Raw genomic sequence first — 17,962 nt, 5'->3', positions numbered from 1 at the left:
GGTGGAGAGCCTCACGCGGGGGCAGCCGGCGAGCAGGCGCTCGGCGCTCGGCGACTTCGGCACCGACAGCTCCCTCAGCCTGGAGCCCTTGCGCACCTCGGGCATGTCCCAGCTGCCACAGGACGGGGAGCTGACACCAAGGTCAGGAGAGATCAACATTGCAGTGACAAGTAAGTGTCCTTTGGCTCCCAGTACCATCCTACGGATTCCGTGGTGTGTGTGTCCCTCTGTGCTGCAGGGCCCTGGTGATGGATGTCCCTGCAGGGACAAAGGTGACCTCAGTGCCTCTGCAAGAGGCATATGCTCCTTACTGGAACCAATAACTTTAGGTATGACAGTGCCAACACTTCCATTATTAATGGTATATCCACTTAGATCCGCATGCAAAGAACCCTGGATGAACTAAAATGGCACCAAAATAACCTTTGTGAATTCAGTAACCAGCACGAGAGGCTGGATTGCCAAAATTATTATTTATCCCTTCAGAATACTTTACGTGCAATAATTTATACAAATATAAATATTTTAGCTGACTGCTATTTCTGCAGACATTTTTTCCCCTGAGAACATTGCTACTGGAATTCTGATGTCACTTAGCAGGTGTTTTTTCTTATAAAATTTGTGAATTAAAGAAGCATTTGATGTACCAACATTTGAGTATTGTCCAAGTGTTTTATAACATCAGAAAAGTGTTCCTGCACTGCTTGAAAGCTCTTATCCATAAGAGCTGCATGGAAAATTTCCACTTACTGGATTTACCTAGGGTTTTTAATGTACAATAGCACTATAATGAATACAAAACTATTGCATCAGTTTTCCATGTGCTGTATAGTCTCAACTTGATGCATGAATGGTTGTTTTTCTGGATGAATTGCAAAAAACAGAATCCATGCAGTACAAGAGTCTAATTTTCTCCTTGTATTTTGCTTATGTGCATATGTGATCTAGATTTTGAACTTAGTGGCACTGGTTGCCACTGATACATCTATACGAGGCAGTGAAACCAATGCAGTTCATTAGAGTGTTTCTTTAGATGCTGTAGCAAAGTAAATGTCTCATTTAAAAAAACCCCTCACCTTATGGAAAACACAGTCTATATCTAAAAATGTCCTGATCTGAGATGGGAAAATCCACCTACAAAATCTGGATTCTCCACAAAGCCAGTAAGTCACTTTGCCATCCAGAGTTCAGCCTCCGGTTCACCTTGCACTCAGTTGTCTTGTGGAACAAGAACAGATCTGTGGCTGTGCTGCTTCCTTGTCATGGGTGGGAAACTGTAGTTTTCTCTTTTTAGTAACTGCCTTTTCAGAAGGTGTTTTTACTGTCTGTTCCCAGCTGTAGTGCTGCTTGTGCACAGATGGGATGCCAGGGTAAAACAAGAAATAACCACCAACAGTTCATTCTGATAATGTTTATAAAGTAAAGCTTTAGAAAGGGCTCTTGAAATGTTTGTATTTTATGGGTGACACATGAATTCTTTGATGCATGAGAGTTAAACCAAAAGCTGTATTCGACAACTGTGTTTGTATTCTGAACTGTTACTTATGCCAGGTTGATCCTGGGGAGAATTTTGAATAGTGAACATTCTTTAATAGACTTCTTTATATTACTTTTTATTTTTTAATATGTGTGTGTCTACTTCAGTGTTGAAATTATTTTTCTGCGGATTTATCTGTCTATTAAGTGGAAAACTCTAGTTATGTTTCACTGTTGAGCAATCTATCCTGATTTTTGTTGGGTTTTAAGTAACACTATAACATAAATTCAGGAGGGAGGGGGCGAAGACACAGTTGAAGTACAACAGTACTTTGGGTGTGCTTATGTGAAAGAGTTGCATCTCACCAAACCTAACCCAACCTGACAGTCGTCTTTCTGACTTGGGGGTGGACAGAGTTTTCATTACATTTTCCCTTGATCCTGCATTTCACTTTACATTGTTAAGTAACTTTTCTTTATCACTAACCCTTGGGCTCAGCCAGGAAATACTGTTGTGCCATGCTTTTTTTCTGCACCTCTCTCCACTTCTTCTTTGCTAGCCTTCTCCCGTCAGTAACTCTGTGGCTTAACCTCCTTCTGCTTCACCTCCTGGGGCCAGTCATGGCTTAGAAGCCTCTTGCCTTCCGCCAGTGGTGTTTGAGGGAAATATTGGCATCGCTTTCTCCCACGAGTGATTTCCTCCCTTTCCTTTGTCAACAGAAGAATGGTTTATTATTGCCAGTTTTGGCCTCCTCAGTGCCCTTACACTCTGCTACATGATCATCAAAGCCACAGCTAGCTTGAATGCTAATGAGTAAGTAACTATTCAGATATTTCTGTGCATTTCTGGTGGGTGTGTGTCATGGACAACATTGGGAATAAAATACCAAGAGAAGGGGGAATGTATAGTTTTCAAGGAATCAAATTTCCTGCTTTTCTCAAATGTTGAGTGTCTGTTAACAGCAGGTTTCAGGGTAAAGTCCCTCTTAATTTATATTTAGCTGGCTTACCTGAGGAAATCTCTTTGCTAAGTGGAGATGTGAAAAGGGGAAAAGAGAGAATATTTATGTTCAGTTTCTGATCACTGGTCTAGGTAAACATTAGATTTCTGCCATTAAATTCCCATGTTCAAAATTCACCTGCCAGTAAAACTTACTACCAGCACTTACCTTTGACAGTTTTCACCTCAATTTTATAGTCAAATTTCATATTAAACAAAAATAATTCTGTACTCCTAGTTGGCACACTTTCAGCTAAAGGGGAAAAAAAAAGGTGTTTAAATAGAAAACTATCTTCTTCTTAGGTGAGGGAGAGATGAAAGCAGTGAATGCAGTACTGTTTCTCCTCTCTTAAATTAAGGGAGGCTTGCTTCCATGCTTTCTTAACCTATATAGAAACCCCCAGCCTCCCTTCAGACAGGCTGGACAAGAAATTACCCTAGCAGATGACTTCCAGTCTTTTTTTATAATTCTGTGTGTGGGCAAGTATAAATCTGTTCTGCAAATCTATTAACTAGGTACATCTAGCTATTTTCATGTAGGTTTACAGACTATCTGGGCTCAGGATATATGTTTAATCATAATTTAATTATTTATTTGTGAAGGCAAAGTGTCAACATCTTTCTTTGTCTCTGAACATCTTGACACAGCTGAGTTTCCATTAAAGTGCTGATCTCTCAACCAGAAGTGGGGTGAGATCCAAAGGAATGCTGCCTGGAAATGCAGCTTTATAAACATTTTCTTTGGTTTTTTTCTTTGAGATAAGAGAAAGAAGGGGTTTGGATTTTTTTTTTTTTTTTTTTTTTTTACTTTTACTGCTGTTTGGAAAGTATAAGGTGTCCTTCTCAATAAGATGGAAACATGTCTAATAGTCTCCAGTGTAAAATTTTAGACAATCTCAGCTAATCATCTTCAGGAGGGTCCATAATATTGGTCATCAGGGATTTTTCATTACCACTAATTTGCAAATCTTCCTCCTCTTTTTATATGCTTATTCCAAAAGGGCTTCATGAAGAAAACTTTTAGGACTTCAAATAGCCCTATCAAGTCTACTGATTATTATTTTTTCCATTTGTCAAACTCTTGAACTTGCAGCCATCAACCAGCAACTTGGCAACATGGCTGCAGCTGAACATCGTTAATCTGCCTGGAAAAATAGCTTGGGAAGGCATGGGGCAGGATGGGCTGCAGAACAGGAATGTCTGCATTGCTGGGCACTTGCATGTCATTGGGAAGGAGGAGGAGCTGTAGCCCATGAAGTCTCATCCAGATGTGGGCACTGATAGCAGCTGCATTTCTGCCTTGCCTTGCAACTCCTCTTTTTGTTGCTCTGGGACTGTTTTTACTGCAAGGACAAGCTTGCACATTGGCAGGGACTTTGGGCCTCCAGCAAAGTGTTTTCACATTGATGTTCCCTCAGTACAAACAAAGGGTGTGCTGATACAAGGAGAGCTCCTTTTCTGAGTGACAGGAATTAAAATGCGAGCACATCGAGTGTGTACTTGAGACAGACTTGAGAAAACTCACAGCCACAGAAACCAGAGCTTCAAAAATCACTTATTTGGGTAACTGAGGTTCCTGGCTGTGGCCTTCAACCTCAGCAGCTCTTCATCTGAATCCTTTGGGATCTGAGCAGCCTCCACAAGTGCTGCTGGGTTCGACTACTCATTTTAGACAGTTAAAATGACACTAATGCTGAGATTTATTGTGTCACTGACACCTTCCCAGTGCCAGACAAAGAATTTCCTGTGCTGAATATCACGCCAGATATATGGCAGCTCCTTCTCATTGCTTTTTCTACTAAACATACCTGCTTTTTATGTTGCTCTCCATGTAAAAAGCAATGCTGGCATACCCTGCCTTTTTATGATAGTATTTCAAGAGGAACCAGAGGCATTTTTATTGTTTAAAAACAACAGTAGCAAGAATGAGGCCATGTAATACACTGATGCAAGTAAAAGGCTTGAAATTCTGCTTTAAAACTCACCTAAAACCATATCCCGTACCTGTTTTTTTGCTATGTCCTTCCCACAGCTTAAACATAGTTATTTAGAGCAATAGTTCCGGAGTTGTGAGTATATACATGTTTAGCTGTGTGTATGTATGTTTGTGTGTATGTATAAATACACACACATGCATTTTTAAATAGTTGTGACAAAAGTAAACATCATCTAAGTGATAAGAAAATAAGGAACCAGCTGCTTTCTCTTGGTCTCAAAATAACCTTGCAGTACTAGTAATAAAAGTTTTAGGCAGTGTTTGAAAGGAACAGAAGCAGCACATTTTGCTTGCTTCCTAGGTAATGAAAAAAAATTACTGTGTAAGTGTGGGTTTAAGCCCAAAAAGCCCAAATGTTGGATTGGACCACTTACAGAAAGTTTTCAGTAGCAGATGGAGTGTCCTCAAGAGTTTAGAAGTGCTCAGACCTCTGGCTGTCCTGTAGGAATGATGTGACAAATACAGATGTCTCTTAATGCTCTGGCTTTGTATAATTTGTTATTTTTCACTAGCTTACTTTTACAGGATTTTTTTTTTTTTTTTTTTTTTTTTTTAAATATTGGCAGTATTAACTTTAACATAAATATTTTGTTCCTTTTTTTTCTGCCCTGCAGAGCAGAATGCTATTGAAGAAACGCTTTCCGGCCGATTGCCTTGGAGAGAGACACCTATTTTTATGCATCATTTATCGATCATGCAGCACAAGCAATTATTTAGTACATTCTATTTTTTCATAAAATTTGCTGATGCCAAAGCTTTGTATTAAAGAAAAAGTGAGAAATAAAAAAACTTTAATTATGAAATCTTACTCTGTGAGAATTTCATTTTTCTTGGGCTTTCTGTGTTAGTACTCAAGTCTGAGAGCATTTTGTAATTTTAAAAGGTGCTTTATTTCCTTTGAATGATTCAATCTTTGCAGGTCTCTGTTATTCTCCATTCATTTGGGACAGAAGTAGTGTAGTAGTGGAAATCTCATAGAGTGTCATTGTTCTGATGCCACTGAAGTGACTTAACTGCCACTGAAGTGACAAACAAGCTGTAGTAGTGGAAATCTCATAGAGTGTCATTGTTATGATGCCACTGAAGTGACAAACAAGTGTTAGCAATCATTCCACACCAACTTGTTAGGGAAAAAAGCTGGGTCGAGGTGTCAATTCTGCTATAATGGACTTACCATTCCAGCTGGGAATTAATTTGAAATAAAAACATTTTCTCAGTTTCTCTTCCGGTAACACTCCAGTCGCCCTGGGAGCACTGCAGTATGATTTTTGCCTTGAGGCTGGGCATTGCTGGAGATTTGCAATGCTGTTGTCTCAAAACACAGATCATAAACCTTTTCTGTCTTTTACTTTTACCCCACCCTCCTTTTGATAATAGTGAAGCTGCTCTAAACCTCTTCTTCCTTCCTAATAACAAGTGAAAACGCAGCATTTCCCCCACTGCCATGCGTGAAGCCTCCTTTCGTATCAATGGTGGGGGTTAGTTTTGGTTCAAATTCAGATCATAGAAGATTGATAACACTCTTCAATGTAGAAACTCTATGCAAGCATGTCCCTTCTTGCCACAGCTTCTGTGCTGGCAAGGAGAAGGAGGCAGAGGGAAAACAGCTCCCCTCACTGTCCTCACTCTGGCTGTTTCACACAAGTTATGCAAGCTCTGTGTGAGTAATTCACAACAGTCAGTTAAAACACGAGGGCCTGAGTTGCAGCCAAGTGCTAATGCTTGACTTAATGAGATGGGTAAATGAAGGTAACAAGTTGGGAAGGAAAAAGGAATTGACAGAAGTTAAAAACTATTCTGCATTTGGTTGTTTTTTGTTGTTCTCGGATCAAGATGTAGAAATGGAATGCTTTCTAATTTAATTAAATGAACAGAGAGAAGCAATTTTGCTGTAAGATTTAATTTTTTTATGTACTGGGAACTAGAGGATTTAATTTAATTTTATTTTTATGTATAGGCACTTCTAGAATTTAGGAACACAGCCAGATGCTACATTAAAATAGTTTCTTAATTCTTATTTGTCCATCAGGCTTCAGCTGAGAAGGCAGCTTTTATAATAAACAGCGTAGAATGTGATAGCTTCAGTGCATTTAATAGAATTCTTCTTCAATGTGTCCTTGTGAAATTCTGAAAGAAATATGAAAACAAATCAATAGAGCAGTAAGTGCATTTTGAAAGACTGGAAAACCCCATTGGACTTACTCATGAGAAGAAAAAAACCTCAAACATTCTGTGTCTGAGGGCTGTGTGCATGTAACGTACAGCATGTTTCAACTGAGTGTTGTTGCCAAAAATGGAGGAATGTGGTTAGAGCAGAATTTAGGGAACAAGCTGCGATACATGTTTTTTCACTCATCTCTCAACAGCAGTAGTAAAACTGATAAGTTTGTGCTTGTCTTCTGAAACAAAATTTCTTAAGTGTGATTTCATGCTGTTGCACAGGAACAGCGTGAGCAGAGCAGTGACCCAGATGCAAAAGGCACCATAATAGTTCTGGTTCGTGTTTCTTCTTCAGAACTGCAGCAGAAGGAGAAGTTGAGTGATATTTGGAACAAAAGGGTTGACAGGACTTTTTAGTGCATTTCCCTCTATGGAGGATTTAAATAACTCAGCATCATCTTTTCTAGTTTTTATTTTGAGCCTCTAACAACTGTCTCAACAAAATGTTAATAATGATATAACTTTTGATAGGTTACTTTGAGGTCAAGCAATTCAGTGCATGTTTATCTGTTAATGAAATAAATATGTTCAAAGATGAACTCTGCATCATCCCAGAAACTCTTTTTTTTTTTTACTCTGGATAGACAGAAGAAGGAAATCCCCAAAGTTTTTCATAGCATCATAGAATCATCTAGGTTGGAAAAGCCCTCTAAGATCAAGTCCAACCATAACCCAGCACTGCCAAGCCCACCACTAAACCATGTCCCCAGGTGCCACATCTGTGTTTTTTAAATACCTTGACCCAGCCTATCCAGATCTCTGTGCAGCCTTCCTGCCCTACAGAAGATCAACCCAACTTGGTTTTGGCTGCAAACTGACTGAGGTTGCACTCAATCCCCTCATCCAGATCATTGATAAAGACATTAAACAGGGCTGGCCCCAGTGCTGAGCCCTGTGGGTGTGACTCCATTCCCCATTGCTCCCTGGGCTGAGCCATCCAGCCAGTTCTTAACCCATGTGCAGTACACCTGTCCAAGCCATGGGCAGCCACTTTCCAAGAGAATGCTGTGGGACATGGTGTCAAACTCTCCCAAAGTACAGGTAGACACATCCACAGCCTTTCCTTCATCCACTAAGTGGTTCACCTTGTCACAGAAGACCAGGCTGGTCAAGCAGGACCTGCCTTTCCTGAACCCATGCTGCCTGGGTCTGACCCCCTGCTTGTCCTGGATGGGCTGTGTGATGGCACTAAGATGATCTGTTCCATGGCCTTCCCTGGCACTGAGGTCAGGCTGACAGGCCTGCAGTCGCCCAGACCCCCTTTCCAGCCCTTCTCGTAGCTGGGTGTCACATTTGCTGACCACCAGTGAGCTGGGACCTCCCCAGGTAGGTGGGACTGGTGGTAAATCATGGGAGGTGGCTCTGTGAGCACCACAGGACTCCCCCAATGTGTCTCCTTCCTTGCCTGTCCCTTCTGAAGTGTTTTCAGCCATCTGTTGCAGCACTCCACTTGTGCCGGTCATGCCACCATGTCTCCACAATGGCAACCATGTCATGGTCTTCGTGCTAAGCTGGCTTTGAGGAAAGGGTGCTTTATGAAATAGTCCCACTCCGTTATTCCTTAACTGAGATGGTGTCTAAAACAGATTGAGGTAGGGAGTGCTCTGATCAGATTTCCGCCATAAGATGTCTTTGTGCCTGAGGAGCTGTGGAAGGGACTGCAGCTTGTGGCAGAAGATGGCCCTGATTAATGACTAAGGGTGTTAAAATACTTTCAGGTGGAAAAGGAACACCAGGTGATGCTTAATCCTGGTGCACCTGCACTGCTGTGTCTTGAGTTTTTGGCCTTGGTGTTGTGCTTGCTTTGGTGGCATCCTATGGTAGGTATAAAGATCAATTCCAGGGTAGTATGTTTATTTTCAGACTCAATGCAAGTTATCTGAAAAGTTGTTTTAAAGCATATAAGAAGAACAGTGGCAGAGAGCACTGAAGGATTCATTTTCATGTATTAAAACTGCATTCAGCCTTCCCATTTGTTTTCTGTACCTAAGGGATAAACCTTGATCTTTCTTGGTAAGTGCAAAATAGGAAGAACAGATTCATACGCTGAATTTGGAACTGCGGATGTTTGTACTTGTCCTTAAAATACATTTATTCAATAAATTTATCAGCTGGACCGATGCCATGTTTTTAAACAAACAGTAGCAATTTTCTGCATTAAGAGGAGCGTGGCTGGGTCACTGTGCCCTGCTGAGTCCGCTGCTCCAGCCGTAAACTGTGGGCAATGCTCCTGGTTAATGGAGCACCTGAAGATTGAGTGGTGGGAAATACTGAGCAGCAGCTGGATTCTTAGCTCTGGGCTGGCTGCTCTGGATGGGAGAGGAGACACTTAGGAAAGGAAGGAACGATGTGTCTCATAAGTGGTATGGAAGCCAAGAGATGTCTATCTGTATGGAAACATTCAGCCTCCCTGGAAGTGGGTGGCTTAAATTTCTTTTGCCAAGAAGGACAAAAACATCACAGTAAAGAATTTTAGAGGTGTTGGATATACACTGCCTATTTCCAGATTAATATAAAATATTTGTTGTCAGATGACCTGTCTGCCTGTTGATCAAATCTCTCCCTCAAACCCGCTAGAGTGGAAGTCTGGGTGCACACAGAGGAAATGACAGCCTGGGCTGTCTGCTTCCTAATCCCAGGTTTGATTTCTGTGTAATAAAAACAAGAGCAGCCTCAAATTTTTAGAATCCCTTTGGTTTGTTTGAGCATTGGTTGTGCATTACATTGCAGCAGGTGGAGGAAGGGGAGATGAAATATCCAATATTCACGGCTTATTTCAGCTGCAAAATGAGACTCGCTCATCAAAAAGCAGATGATCCTGACTCATAATACAGGTTTGAAATCAGTTTTATCTGGTATAATTTCAAAGCAGGTTCAGGGGGGCTTTTTGGTTGAATCATAGAATCATTAAGGTTGGAAAAGACCTCTAAGGTCATCGAGGCCAGCTCTTGGGAGACAGACCGTGATCATCTGGAATCCATAAAGTTCCAGCTTTATGTTTTCTCAAACACTCGACCTTCATTTATTTATTTATTTATTTGCTTTTATTTTAAGCATTGCCCAGTTTTAAAAACCTGTAAGTTTGGGGGACGATTCAGATCCAGAAAATGGGCATTTATCATTCCCCACTGACTGCTTCTGTGAAGTATATTCCAAGACAGCCCACTTGTTCCAAGTACCTGGATATATGCTCCTGGCAGAGTGAACAGTTCACTCCTGTGCAATGTAACTGCTAATTCCACTCTTGTTTCAGTTAACTACGAGATCAAAAATTCATTTGCTTATGAGAACTTCCCATTCTCACTGCAAATGGTGGAGTGAGTGTGTGCACTGACTTTAGCTTGTAAAAGAGCAGCAGATCCATTGCCCAGCTCCAGTTTCCTGCTGTTCTTAGCAAGGATTTTACCTGGGCACACAAAGTCTGTGTCTTTTGGGTGAGTGGGGAAGGAGAAAAGGCATTTTGGACAGTAGCAGCTGAATTCTTCTTTTCTTATGTCTTCTGTAAGGTCTTTGTTTCAGAATGAGCTGGGCTCAAAATTTGGCAAAGAAAGGGGGATTTAAGCAGCTAAAATTTGCCAGGGCTAAAACTACAATTCCCTAAGCATCTTGCTTCACTGATGCCTGAAACTGGAGGCACCTTAGTTTGTTGAATGCGTTCTTGATGAACTTGAAAGCTTTTCAGTTGCCTCCAGTTTGGCTCAATGTAGCTGCCTGGTGTATTGTAATCTAAGCAGCCTTGCTCTCAGCTAATCCCCCCTGGGATTGAGAAACCAGGTAATGAAGCGTTTTGGCCAAGGGCCTGATCTGATGATAGATGCTTTCAGAGAGAATCGTTTGTACAGCAGGAGGGCTGGGCTCCTTGCAAAAACACATATGTGGATTCAGAGAACCATGGGAATGCCAGACCACCAAGGGAAAAAAATTAACTTCCACTCCCCACTTCATCAACAGCCCTGTTGTGCTTGTTTTGGGTATTGCCAGCATTGGAAAAGAGAGTTGGGTCCCCTTTGGTTATGCATAAGGAAATCTGTAGGTGGCTGTTTCTAGAAGGTGACTCGTGGATGGAGTTTGCTGAGCTCTGGAGGAGGCTGGGCTTCCAGCAGCATCGGTGGGGTGATCCTCGGGGAGGCCCTCACTCTGCCTGCTCATTCCTTTTGACCTGGAGCTGAAGCACTTTGTGCTGGTGCAGGGCACAGCGCTTGGGTGCTGACCAGAGGTTTCTGGGTCTTCTGAGGAAGCACATCCCTGCTTTACAAGACTGTAAATCAACAGCCAGCACCGAGTGTGAATCTCTGGCCTGCCCCAGCCTTGCTCAGACTTGACCTGTTTTATCTGAAAGAGCCATTTAAGGTGGGACTGTTCATGCATATGGAAAGCAGTTGCTTTAAATTGGCAGGGGAGCACACGAACAGAGGTAAAATGTTTCATATGGTTGTTACTGGTTCATGCTAAAGGGTGGCTGTTTTTTCCATGTGTACTGTGTTTGCATCCAGCAGACAGGTATGAGGATGCTTTACTCAGTTCTTCCACTGTTCATGTGTGTTGCTAATGTGGTTTTGTTCTACCTCTTGCAGGCAGTCACTTCTTCCATCGTAACTCTCTGTCCCCTCGAAGCCTGGTCTACGAGAGCGAGTTCTCAACCATCGAGCCTGCCTTGGACATGTACGATGAGAACAAAACCTGAAAGGAATCCATGCTCCTTCCTGGCCCTTTTTCCGTTTTTTTCATTTCTCATTCCTATTGTTGTGTACTCTTTCCATGGATCTCCTTTGTCTGAAGAAGAGCTGCTTTTTCCAGAACACGAACCCGCCTTCTCGATTGCACAGACGAAGACCAGCTGTGGTGGATTCTGAGGGTGGCATCTCTGAGCTGACAAAGAGTTGTGTGCAAGCAAGGTTGTCTGATGGAAATTGCTGAGTAACAGCATGGGGAGCTGTGTCGGCCCAGCCGCGGCGATGCAGGAGAGGTTTTACGGTGGCCCTAAGAGTTTATGCTGAACTGCAAATGCGTCTCTTACACAGGCGTCTGCTGATTCCAATGTTTTAATTGTCCAGATGGTTGGGCAATGTCAGAAAGGGAACTGGTTGTAGAGGAGATGGCCAGTGACTGGTAAAAGCACTCGTATATCTCGGTCAATCCATAACCCTACTGTGAAATAGCCCCTTCTGAGAGGGACCTTTATAAGTGCATTGAGTTTCCTACAACTCCCTTAACCCCGGACAGTGGCGAGCCAGTCTGACGTTCAAGATGCAGAGAGGACCTGCCTTTGCAGAAAGATTTCCAGGAACTTGATGCTTGGGATTTTTCTCCCATTTGATTGAAGCAGGAGAAGAATGGTATACACAGAATATACTTTTGGTCCTTCTGTGTGCTGAAGTCAAGTGAGTCTCTTTCTGTAGAGAGGACGTTCACAGAACCAGCACTTGATCTACCTGAAAACCATTAGACTTTTTGAAATATGCAGGAATCGAATCAGCTTTCTTTCTCACGTAACTTTTTTTTTGGGGGGTGGGGGGTAAAAAAATCCACCAAATTTTTCACTGAGGTTTTTTAAAAGCCAGCATGTTGGCATTACACAGAGAAGAAAAGAAGTATGCTTCTTATCCCACTCTCCTGTTGAGATCTGCAACAGTTACTTAACAAATACGTTCCCTGAGCTGTGCCCTTTCCCACTGACATCAATAATGGGAATGCAAAAAGCAGGAGAAGAAAGGAAAGCAGCTACTGCTTTGACACACTGCAGGAAAAATCAATTTTTACTGGCATGTGACAAAAGCGGTGGGGAAATGGATATTGTTTGCAAGCTTCTGAGAGAACAATGCAGAAATGGAGAGCGAGAGAGGAACCTCTGGAGCTAAGTCATCCACAGCGTTTCTCAAAGGAGCCGACGTGGAGGAGCGAGCGCTTCTGCTCCACCTTTTCCTACCAGACAATGCATAGCTGTTAATGAATGTTTGGATTTTTCTCCATTGCAGTCTTAGTTACTGTAGGTGTAGAAACTCATTTGTGTCCTTGTAATGTGAAACACAGTTTCACCCTCTGTATAGGAATCTTGAGAAATCAGTTAAGCCAAAAAGAAAGGTAAGACTCATCCTGCCATGCTTTAATTTCACCTGCTTTTGCTACAAGCAGGGGAATTTCCCCTCCTTTATAATATTTTTAATTGTATAGCAGTCTGCTTAACATATATCCTTTTCTGAAGTGTGGTTCAGCTGTGTCTTTAACATGGATGTTCAAGAGAAAAAGAAAAACCCAGCTCTGTAAAATGAGGAAATGAGCCTCTTTGCTGAGCGTGCTTTGACTTTTGTTGCTGTGCATCAGCTTTATTTAATCTGATAATTCCAGAGTGGGTGGCGTGAAGTGTAGGGAGGTTTTTCTCATAATACCTACATTGATATTTACCGAATGCACTTTTATTGCCATTCAGCTCACTCTGGAAATGCTCTGAAGCCCCAAGCTTTTTTAAAGAGCACAGTTTTGACACCCACTTTCTCCTACAAAGCAGAAGTGAAGGTCACAGGCAGTGGCTGGGGGAGCAGCGGGTCGTGGTCAGCATCCCTGCTCTGCTGGCGGGTGTGTGAGGCAGGCGGCGACAGCTCCGGGCACGGCCGGCGAGCCCGTGCCCAGCTCTGCATCCCGGCCTGGCTGAGCTGCAGCCGGAGGGGACTCGGGGCCGGCAGAAGCGCTGGTTGAGCAGCCCCTGTTTTCGTAATTGCATCTGCGAGATCACAGCGGGGACACGTGGGAGCGGCGCCTTGGGAACGCAAACGCCCGAGAGGAAAACCACCGTCTCTCAAGGATGTTATGGGGCTTGTTTTTATCTGTGGAGAGCAGTCAGGTTACGATAAACCCAGATACCTGGGTGTTCCTGGTTAAATGCAAACATGTCTTGGTGTCTCTGACCAGCACAGAGCTGCTTCGGTGGGGTTTTGGGTAGGACAGGCTCTTGTAGCACTGCGTAGGGTGCTGGTGCTCCAGGCAAATCCTTCCTGTAGGGGCTGCCCCATCCCGACACAGGGATTTCCCCTAAGATTTCCCCTAAGATTTCCCCTAAGGCTACCGGGAATGTCACTGGGGCACAGTTTCAGCACAAAACCAAAACTGATGATTTCTCAGCTCCAACTGAGCCGGTTTGCACAAGCTGTGTGCCAGAACATACAGAAAAGCTAGAACAGACATAGGAATTAAATTTCAAAACTAGAAAGCACAAAGCCCTCAGAGACAATATAATAAATAATGCAATTTGTATTTTGCTAAATCTTATTTCTAACCGAACATCTTGGTTTTAAGCAGGGGGAGGGCAGGTTTGCCTCAGTGTAGATCAGAGTCTGGCATAGTGATGTAAAAATGGATTTGTGCTGTAGCATCTTGGACAGGGCAGCTGACATTTGTAATTGACATCATGGATTTGGGAAATCTTGCAACGGAAAAATTAAAAGCTTGTTCAAGCAATTGGTCCCTATGTGCGTGCCAGGACGTGCTGGAGCAGGCCTTCCCCCAGTTAGTCATGTTTAGGATGGGGAAGAGGCACCTCAGCAACATGGGTGATTTTTTCTGGGCTGTGCTGGCAAGTTTGAGGTTTTCCTTTTAATATTAATCAGTATATAAAAAAAGCTTGATGAGCATCGTTGTTCTTGTTCTGCTGCAGTGGTGCTGTGTGTGGTTGAGTCATTTCACAGAAGTAAAATATATGGCAACCTACCAAGGACTGTAAGTGCCAGTAACTTGGAAAATAATTTTTAAGGTTTAAAAAAAGTGCTTTTTAACAGGAAAACATTCAGTTTATGACTTCTACATATAAAAAAAGCTTTTATCTCCAAGTGTTTTCCTAAACTATTTAAACCCCAACACTTCGCTTTCCCTTTCTCGGCTTCCTCTTCTATGAAAGTTTTGCATGTTCCCATAAGACATTTGTAAAATCAAGATTTGCTTGTGTTCTTAGAGGATAATTGCCAGTAAAAAACCAGACTGTAAATGTGCTTTTTACCTATAATACACCACATTAAATATTAAATTTGAAGCATGTTAAAATTTACCTAATGACCCTCACAACTGCTCCATCCAGTGAGCTCATGTGTTGGAATCTGCATTGTCCCTTTGCTCTAGGATGCTTGCCCTGGCACCTGAGGATGCTATAGGAATAGCCAGGTATCCTACATTAGCCAAAGAAAGACCACAAATAGTTTAATAAACATGTCTAGGACTATGTTATGAGACTTTTACACATCTGTTTTCTTTAAACACATTCATGTAAAATAGTGCAAAGGCTCTGGAGAGCCAAGAGCTTTTTACTAGCAGAGGGGATTTTGCAGGAAACATGGGTCACACTGAGGCTCCAAGGACTTGTTCCGTCCAGTTTAGGTTTGAGGTACAGTCAGGTCATGAGCTGAAGGATGAGGGCACCAGGGTTGAGCTGAAGTTCAGGCAGCTCTGCAGCCTGATTACTGGCGAGTGGGTTGACTTAATTATTAAAAATATTTGTTATTTTGCTTAGCTAGTAGTCGTTTGTTTTTTACAGCATAAGAAGTAGCACAGCAGCTCACAAGCCAAGGCACAGTGGGGCAAAGGCAAGAGCCATGGGGCTGCTGCCAGCCCTGCAGGGTGGGGAGAGAAGGACAGGAGAGCTCAGGGCAGAGACCTCAGGAAACACCTTCAATTTCCCAAGTAAAGCTTTTGCTCCTTTTTCACCCTGTGTTACCCAGCCATACTTGACCTAATTTTCCAGCCTGACTGGTGCAGAAGAGTGTGTGATGTGCCATGACAGCTTGCATATGTGTTGTTATATTTAAAGATATCTTCACTTTTTCCTTTTCCTGCTAGACTTGCTGCACCGCAGGGCAGCCTCAGCTCTGGCACACTTGGTGGAAACTAGTGAGCAGGGGAGGGAGTGAGAGAGGGAAAGATACTCCAACTAAACCGACTGGGGGGAAATCAGGGGAGAAGTAGACAGTACTTCATTGTGTTGGTGCTCATTTCTGCTTTTTTCCCTTGTCTTTGAAATAATTAAGAGAAAAAGCGGTACTCCGTACCCCTTCCTTGTGGGATGCAGTGACAAGAGCAGGGCTCCAGATGGGATTTTTCTTCTGATGCAGGGCCATGATGCTCTGTAAGCCCCAGCCAGTTGATGTCCTGAGATGTTGACCAAAAAATCCAACTTCACAAGGGCATGTCAGGTTTACCTGGTGCTTTCGAGGTGCTTTGGGGGGATGAAATCTGCTCACAGGGCCTTTGCAAAGCACCACCAATTGACACCTTGTTATCTGTCAGTTAATTGATCCTTTCATTAACCTAGTCTTTTTAAAAGCCTGCAACATTCCCAGACACTCTTAATTCTCCCAATTAATCTCTACCTTTCCACTCCATCAATTACTACTGGCTTCCTCCTCCTCTGGAGAGCAGGGTGAAGGTCCCTGTTGTGCAGACATTGCTGTCCACCTGTTTTTCAGCATCTTCTCCATCACTGTGCCATCGCTTCACTGTGCCATCACCATGCCAGCATCCCTCCAAACCAGAGTCACTGTCTGTGGGAGGACAGAGGTTCCTGGTGGGCTGTGCTCAGCCACAGCAGGGTGTGTGGGATGTGGGCTGTTGTTGTGGGATGCTCATTCTCTGGATCCCTGAATGGAGCATCCTTTTGCTTTTCTGCCCTTTAGCCTCGTGGTGATGCCCACATGAAGAGAAATGGACGTGTAGGTTGTGCAATAACATCTGAATATTTTTTCTTTCTTATGGCAATAATGTCCAGGGTCTCTGGGCTTTGGGGCCCTGTGGTATAAAGTTTTGCCCAAAAATAGTCCCTTTCCTAAGGAGTTAATAATTAAGTATTAATATTCCTACGAAGTAAGAACTACATAGTGTTTTATTGAAAGTTGAAGCTACTTAGAGTGATTTCAATGCAAGGCTGAGGTGTAACATCAGTTAGTGTCATACAGCTAGGACTGGGGGTTTGCAGTCCAGAAATCAGTTGGGCATGTATGTCAAGGCTCCCTCACTCCTGCTGGGCTATTCCTTTCTCCTCCACTTGTATGCACAAGCTTCTCAGGAACCAGGAGCTTTTATTCTTTTCCCTGAGCTCAGCTGTGTGCATTTATGTGCCATTTGCCTTTTTTTTTTTCTGCTTCCCATATACTTGGGGGCTGGCCCTTGCTTGGCTCTGACTTGATCTTCAGCTGCCCAAACCCCTCTGGGGGATAAGAGCCATTAATTCCCATCAGAGCAGCTCTGCTGGGCTGTGTTAAGGCATGGATCATCAGATTTGCTGTGGATCCCCCGTGCCTGTGTCTGTAACACCCTCAGACTGTCTCGGGCAGTAAGAGCTATAGCTGCCTGCAGCCTTCCCACAGACCTGGGCTGCACTGGGAGAGAGGATCATACAGAAAACAGCTCAGCAACCCTCCCATGCTCCAGCACAGGAAAGTCTGGGCTTGAAAGTACACTTGTTCTTTGCTGCTGTTAAGCCAGGAATGTTTAATAGAGTGGGGCTGTTAAAGCAAAGCTCGTGGTGCAGGTTTGTGAGGTCCCAGCAAGGCAGTGCCCCAGCCTGTCCCTTTCTGCTTGTGCTGGAAGGTGCTACATGAACGAGAGGCCTTCCCTGTGCCACGACATCAGCAGGCAGACTTTTCCCACCCTCTGTGTCTAGGCTTAACTCCCAGCACTGGTAAGGTCTGTCAGCCCACTCCTATAACGGGGAATAACCTTTCGGAGCAAAATGAGTGATAGCATCGCTCTTCTGCTTGTCTCATCAGCCCTGCTGCAGTTTGCAAGTAGATGTTAAATACTAAAAGCTGCTCTGTATGACCGTGCCTGTCCAGGATCACCTACTCAAGGCCATGGCTAACTATGCACTGAATCCACCAAAACGGGATCGTTTTATCCCAGCAGAGAGGGGACACCCCGGCCTTTGGGCACAGGAGACTGCAGCAAACAACAACAAAAACCCCAATTTGCGTGCGGGTAGAATGGAAAGTCTGAACTGGCTTGGTGCCAGGTGGGTCACACCGGTGTGACCACGTAACCTAAACACGCCAGCAGCTGCCAGGGATCTGGGGGCACTGTGGGGACACGGGCACACGCAGTGCCCTCCTGACAGCCAGAGCTTTCCAGCCCCTGTGGAAGTGTAGCTTGCCAGCAGCAGAACTTGTTGACATGTTTTGATGTAAGTATAACACTGTATTGTATTTACGTGGTATATGCCGAAATGTTCATAGTGTATACCGACTAGTTAGGGTTTGCTAATGTACTACATTTCAATAAAAAGCAATTTAAAAATA

The 17,962-nt window shown here is 43.4% G+C and overlaps 1 protein-coding gene across 1 annotated transcript in view; it reads left to right on the top strand.

Moving 5' to 3' along the window:
* Positions 1–17,962, top strand: part of RNF130 (ring finger protein 130) — a gene marked incomplete at its 5' end in the record, with an annotated part of 55,611 nt that extends 37,649 nt beyond the window's left edge. The window contains 2 exons of the mRNA XM_017728035.1: positions 37–170; positions 11,267–17,962. Of these exons, the coding sequence (XP_017583524.1) occupies positions 37–170; positions 11,267–11,376 (244 nt within the window). The remainder of the gene's footprint in view (positions 1–36; positions 171–11,266) is intronic.

This window comes from Corvus brachyrhynchos, unplaced genomic scaffold, assembly GCF_000691975.1.
Source record: "Corvus brachyrhynchos isolate BGI_N302 unplaced genomic scaffold, ASM69197v1 scaffold21, whole genome shotgun sequence".
Classification (NCBI taxonomy): Eukaryota; Metazoa; Chordata; class Aves; order Passeriformes; family Corvidae; genus Corvus; species Corvus brachyrhynchos.
Note: the sequence above shows the minus strand (reverse complement) of the source record. Positions and strands in the feature narration are given on the sequence as shown.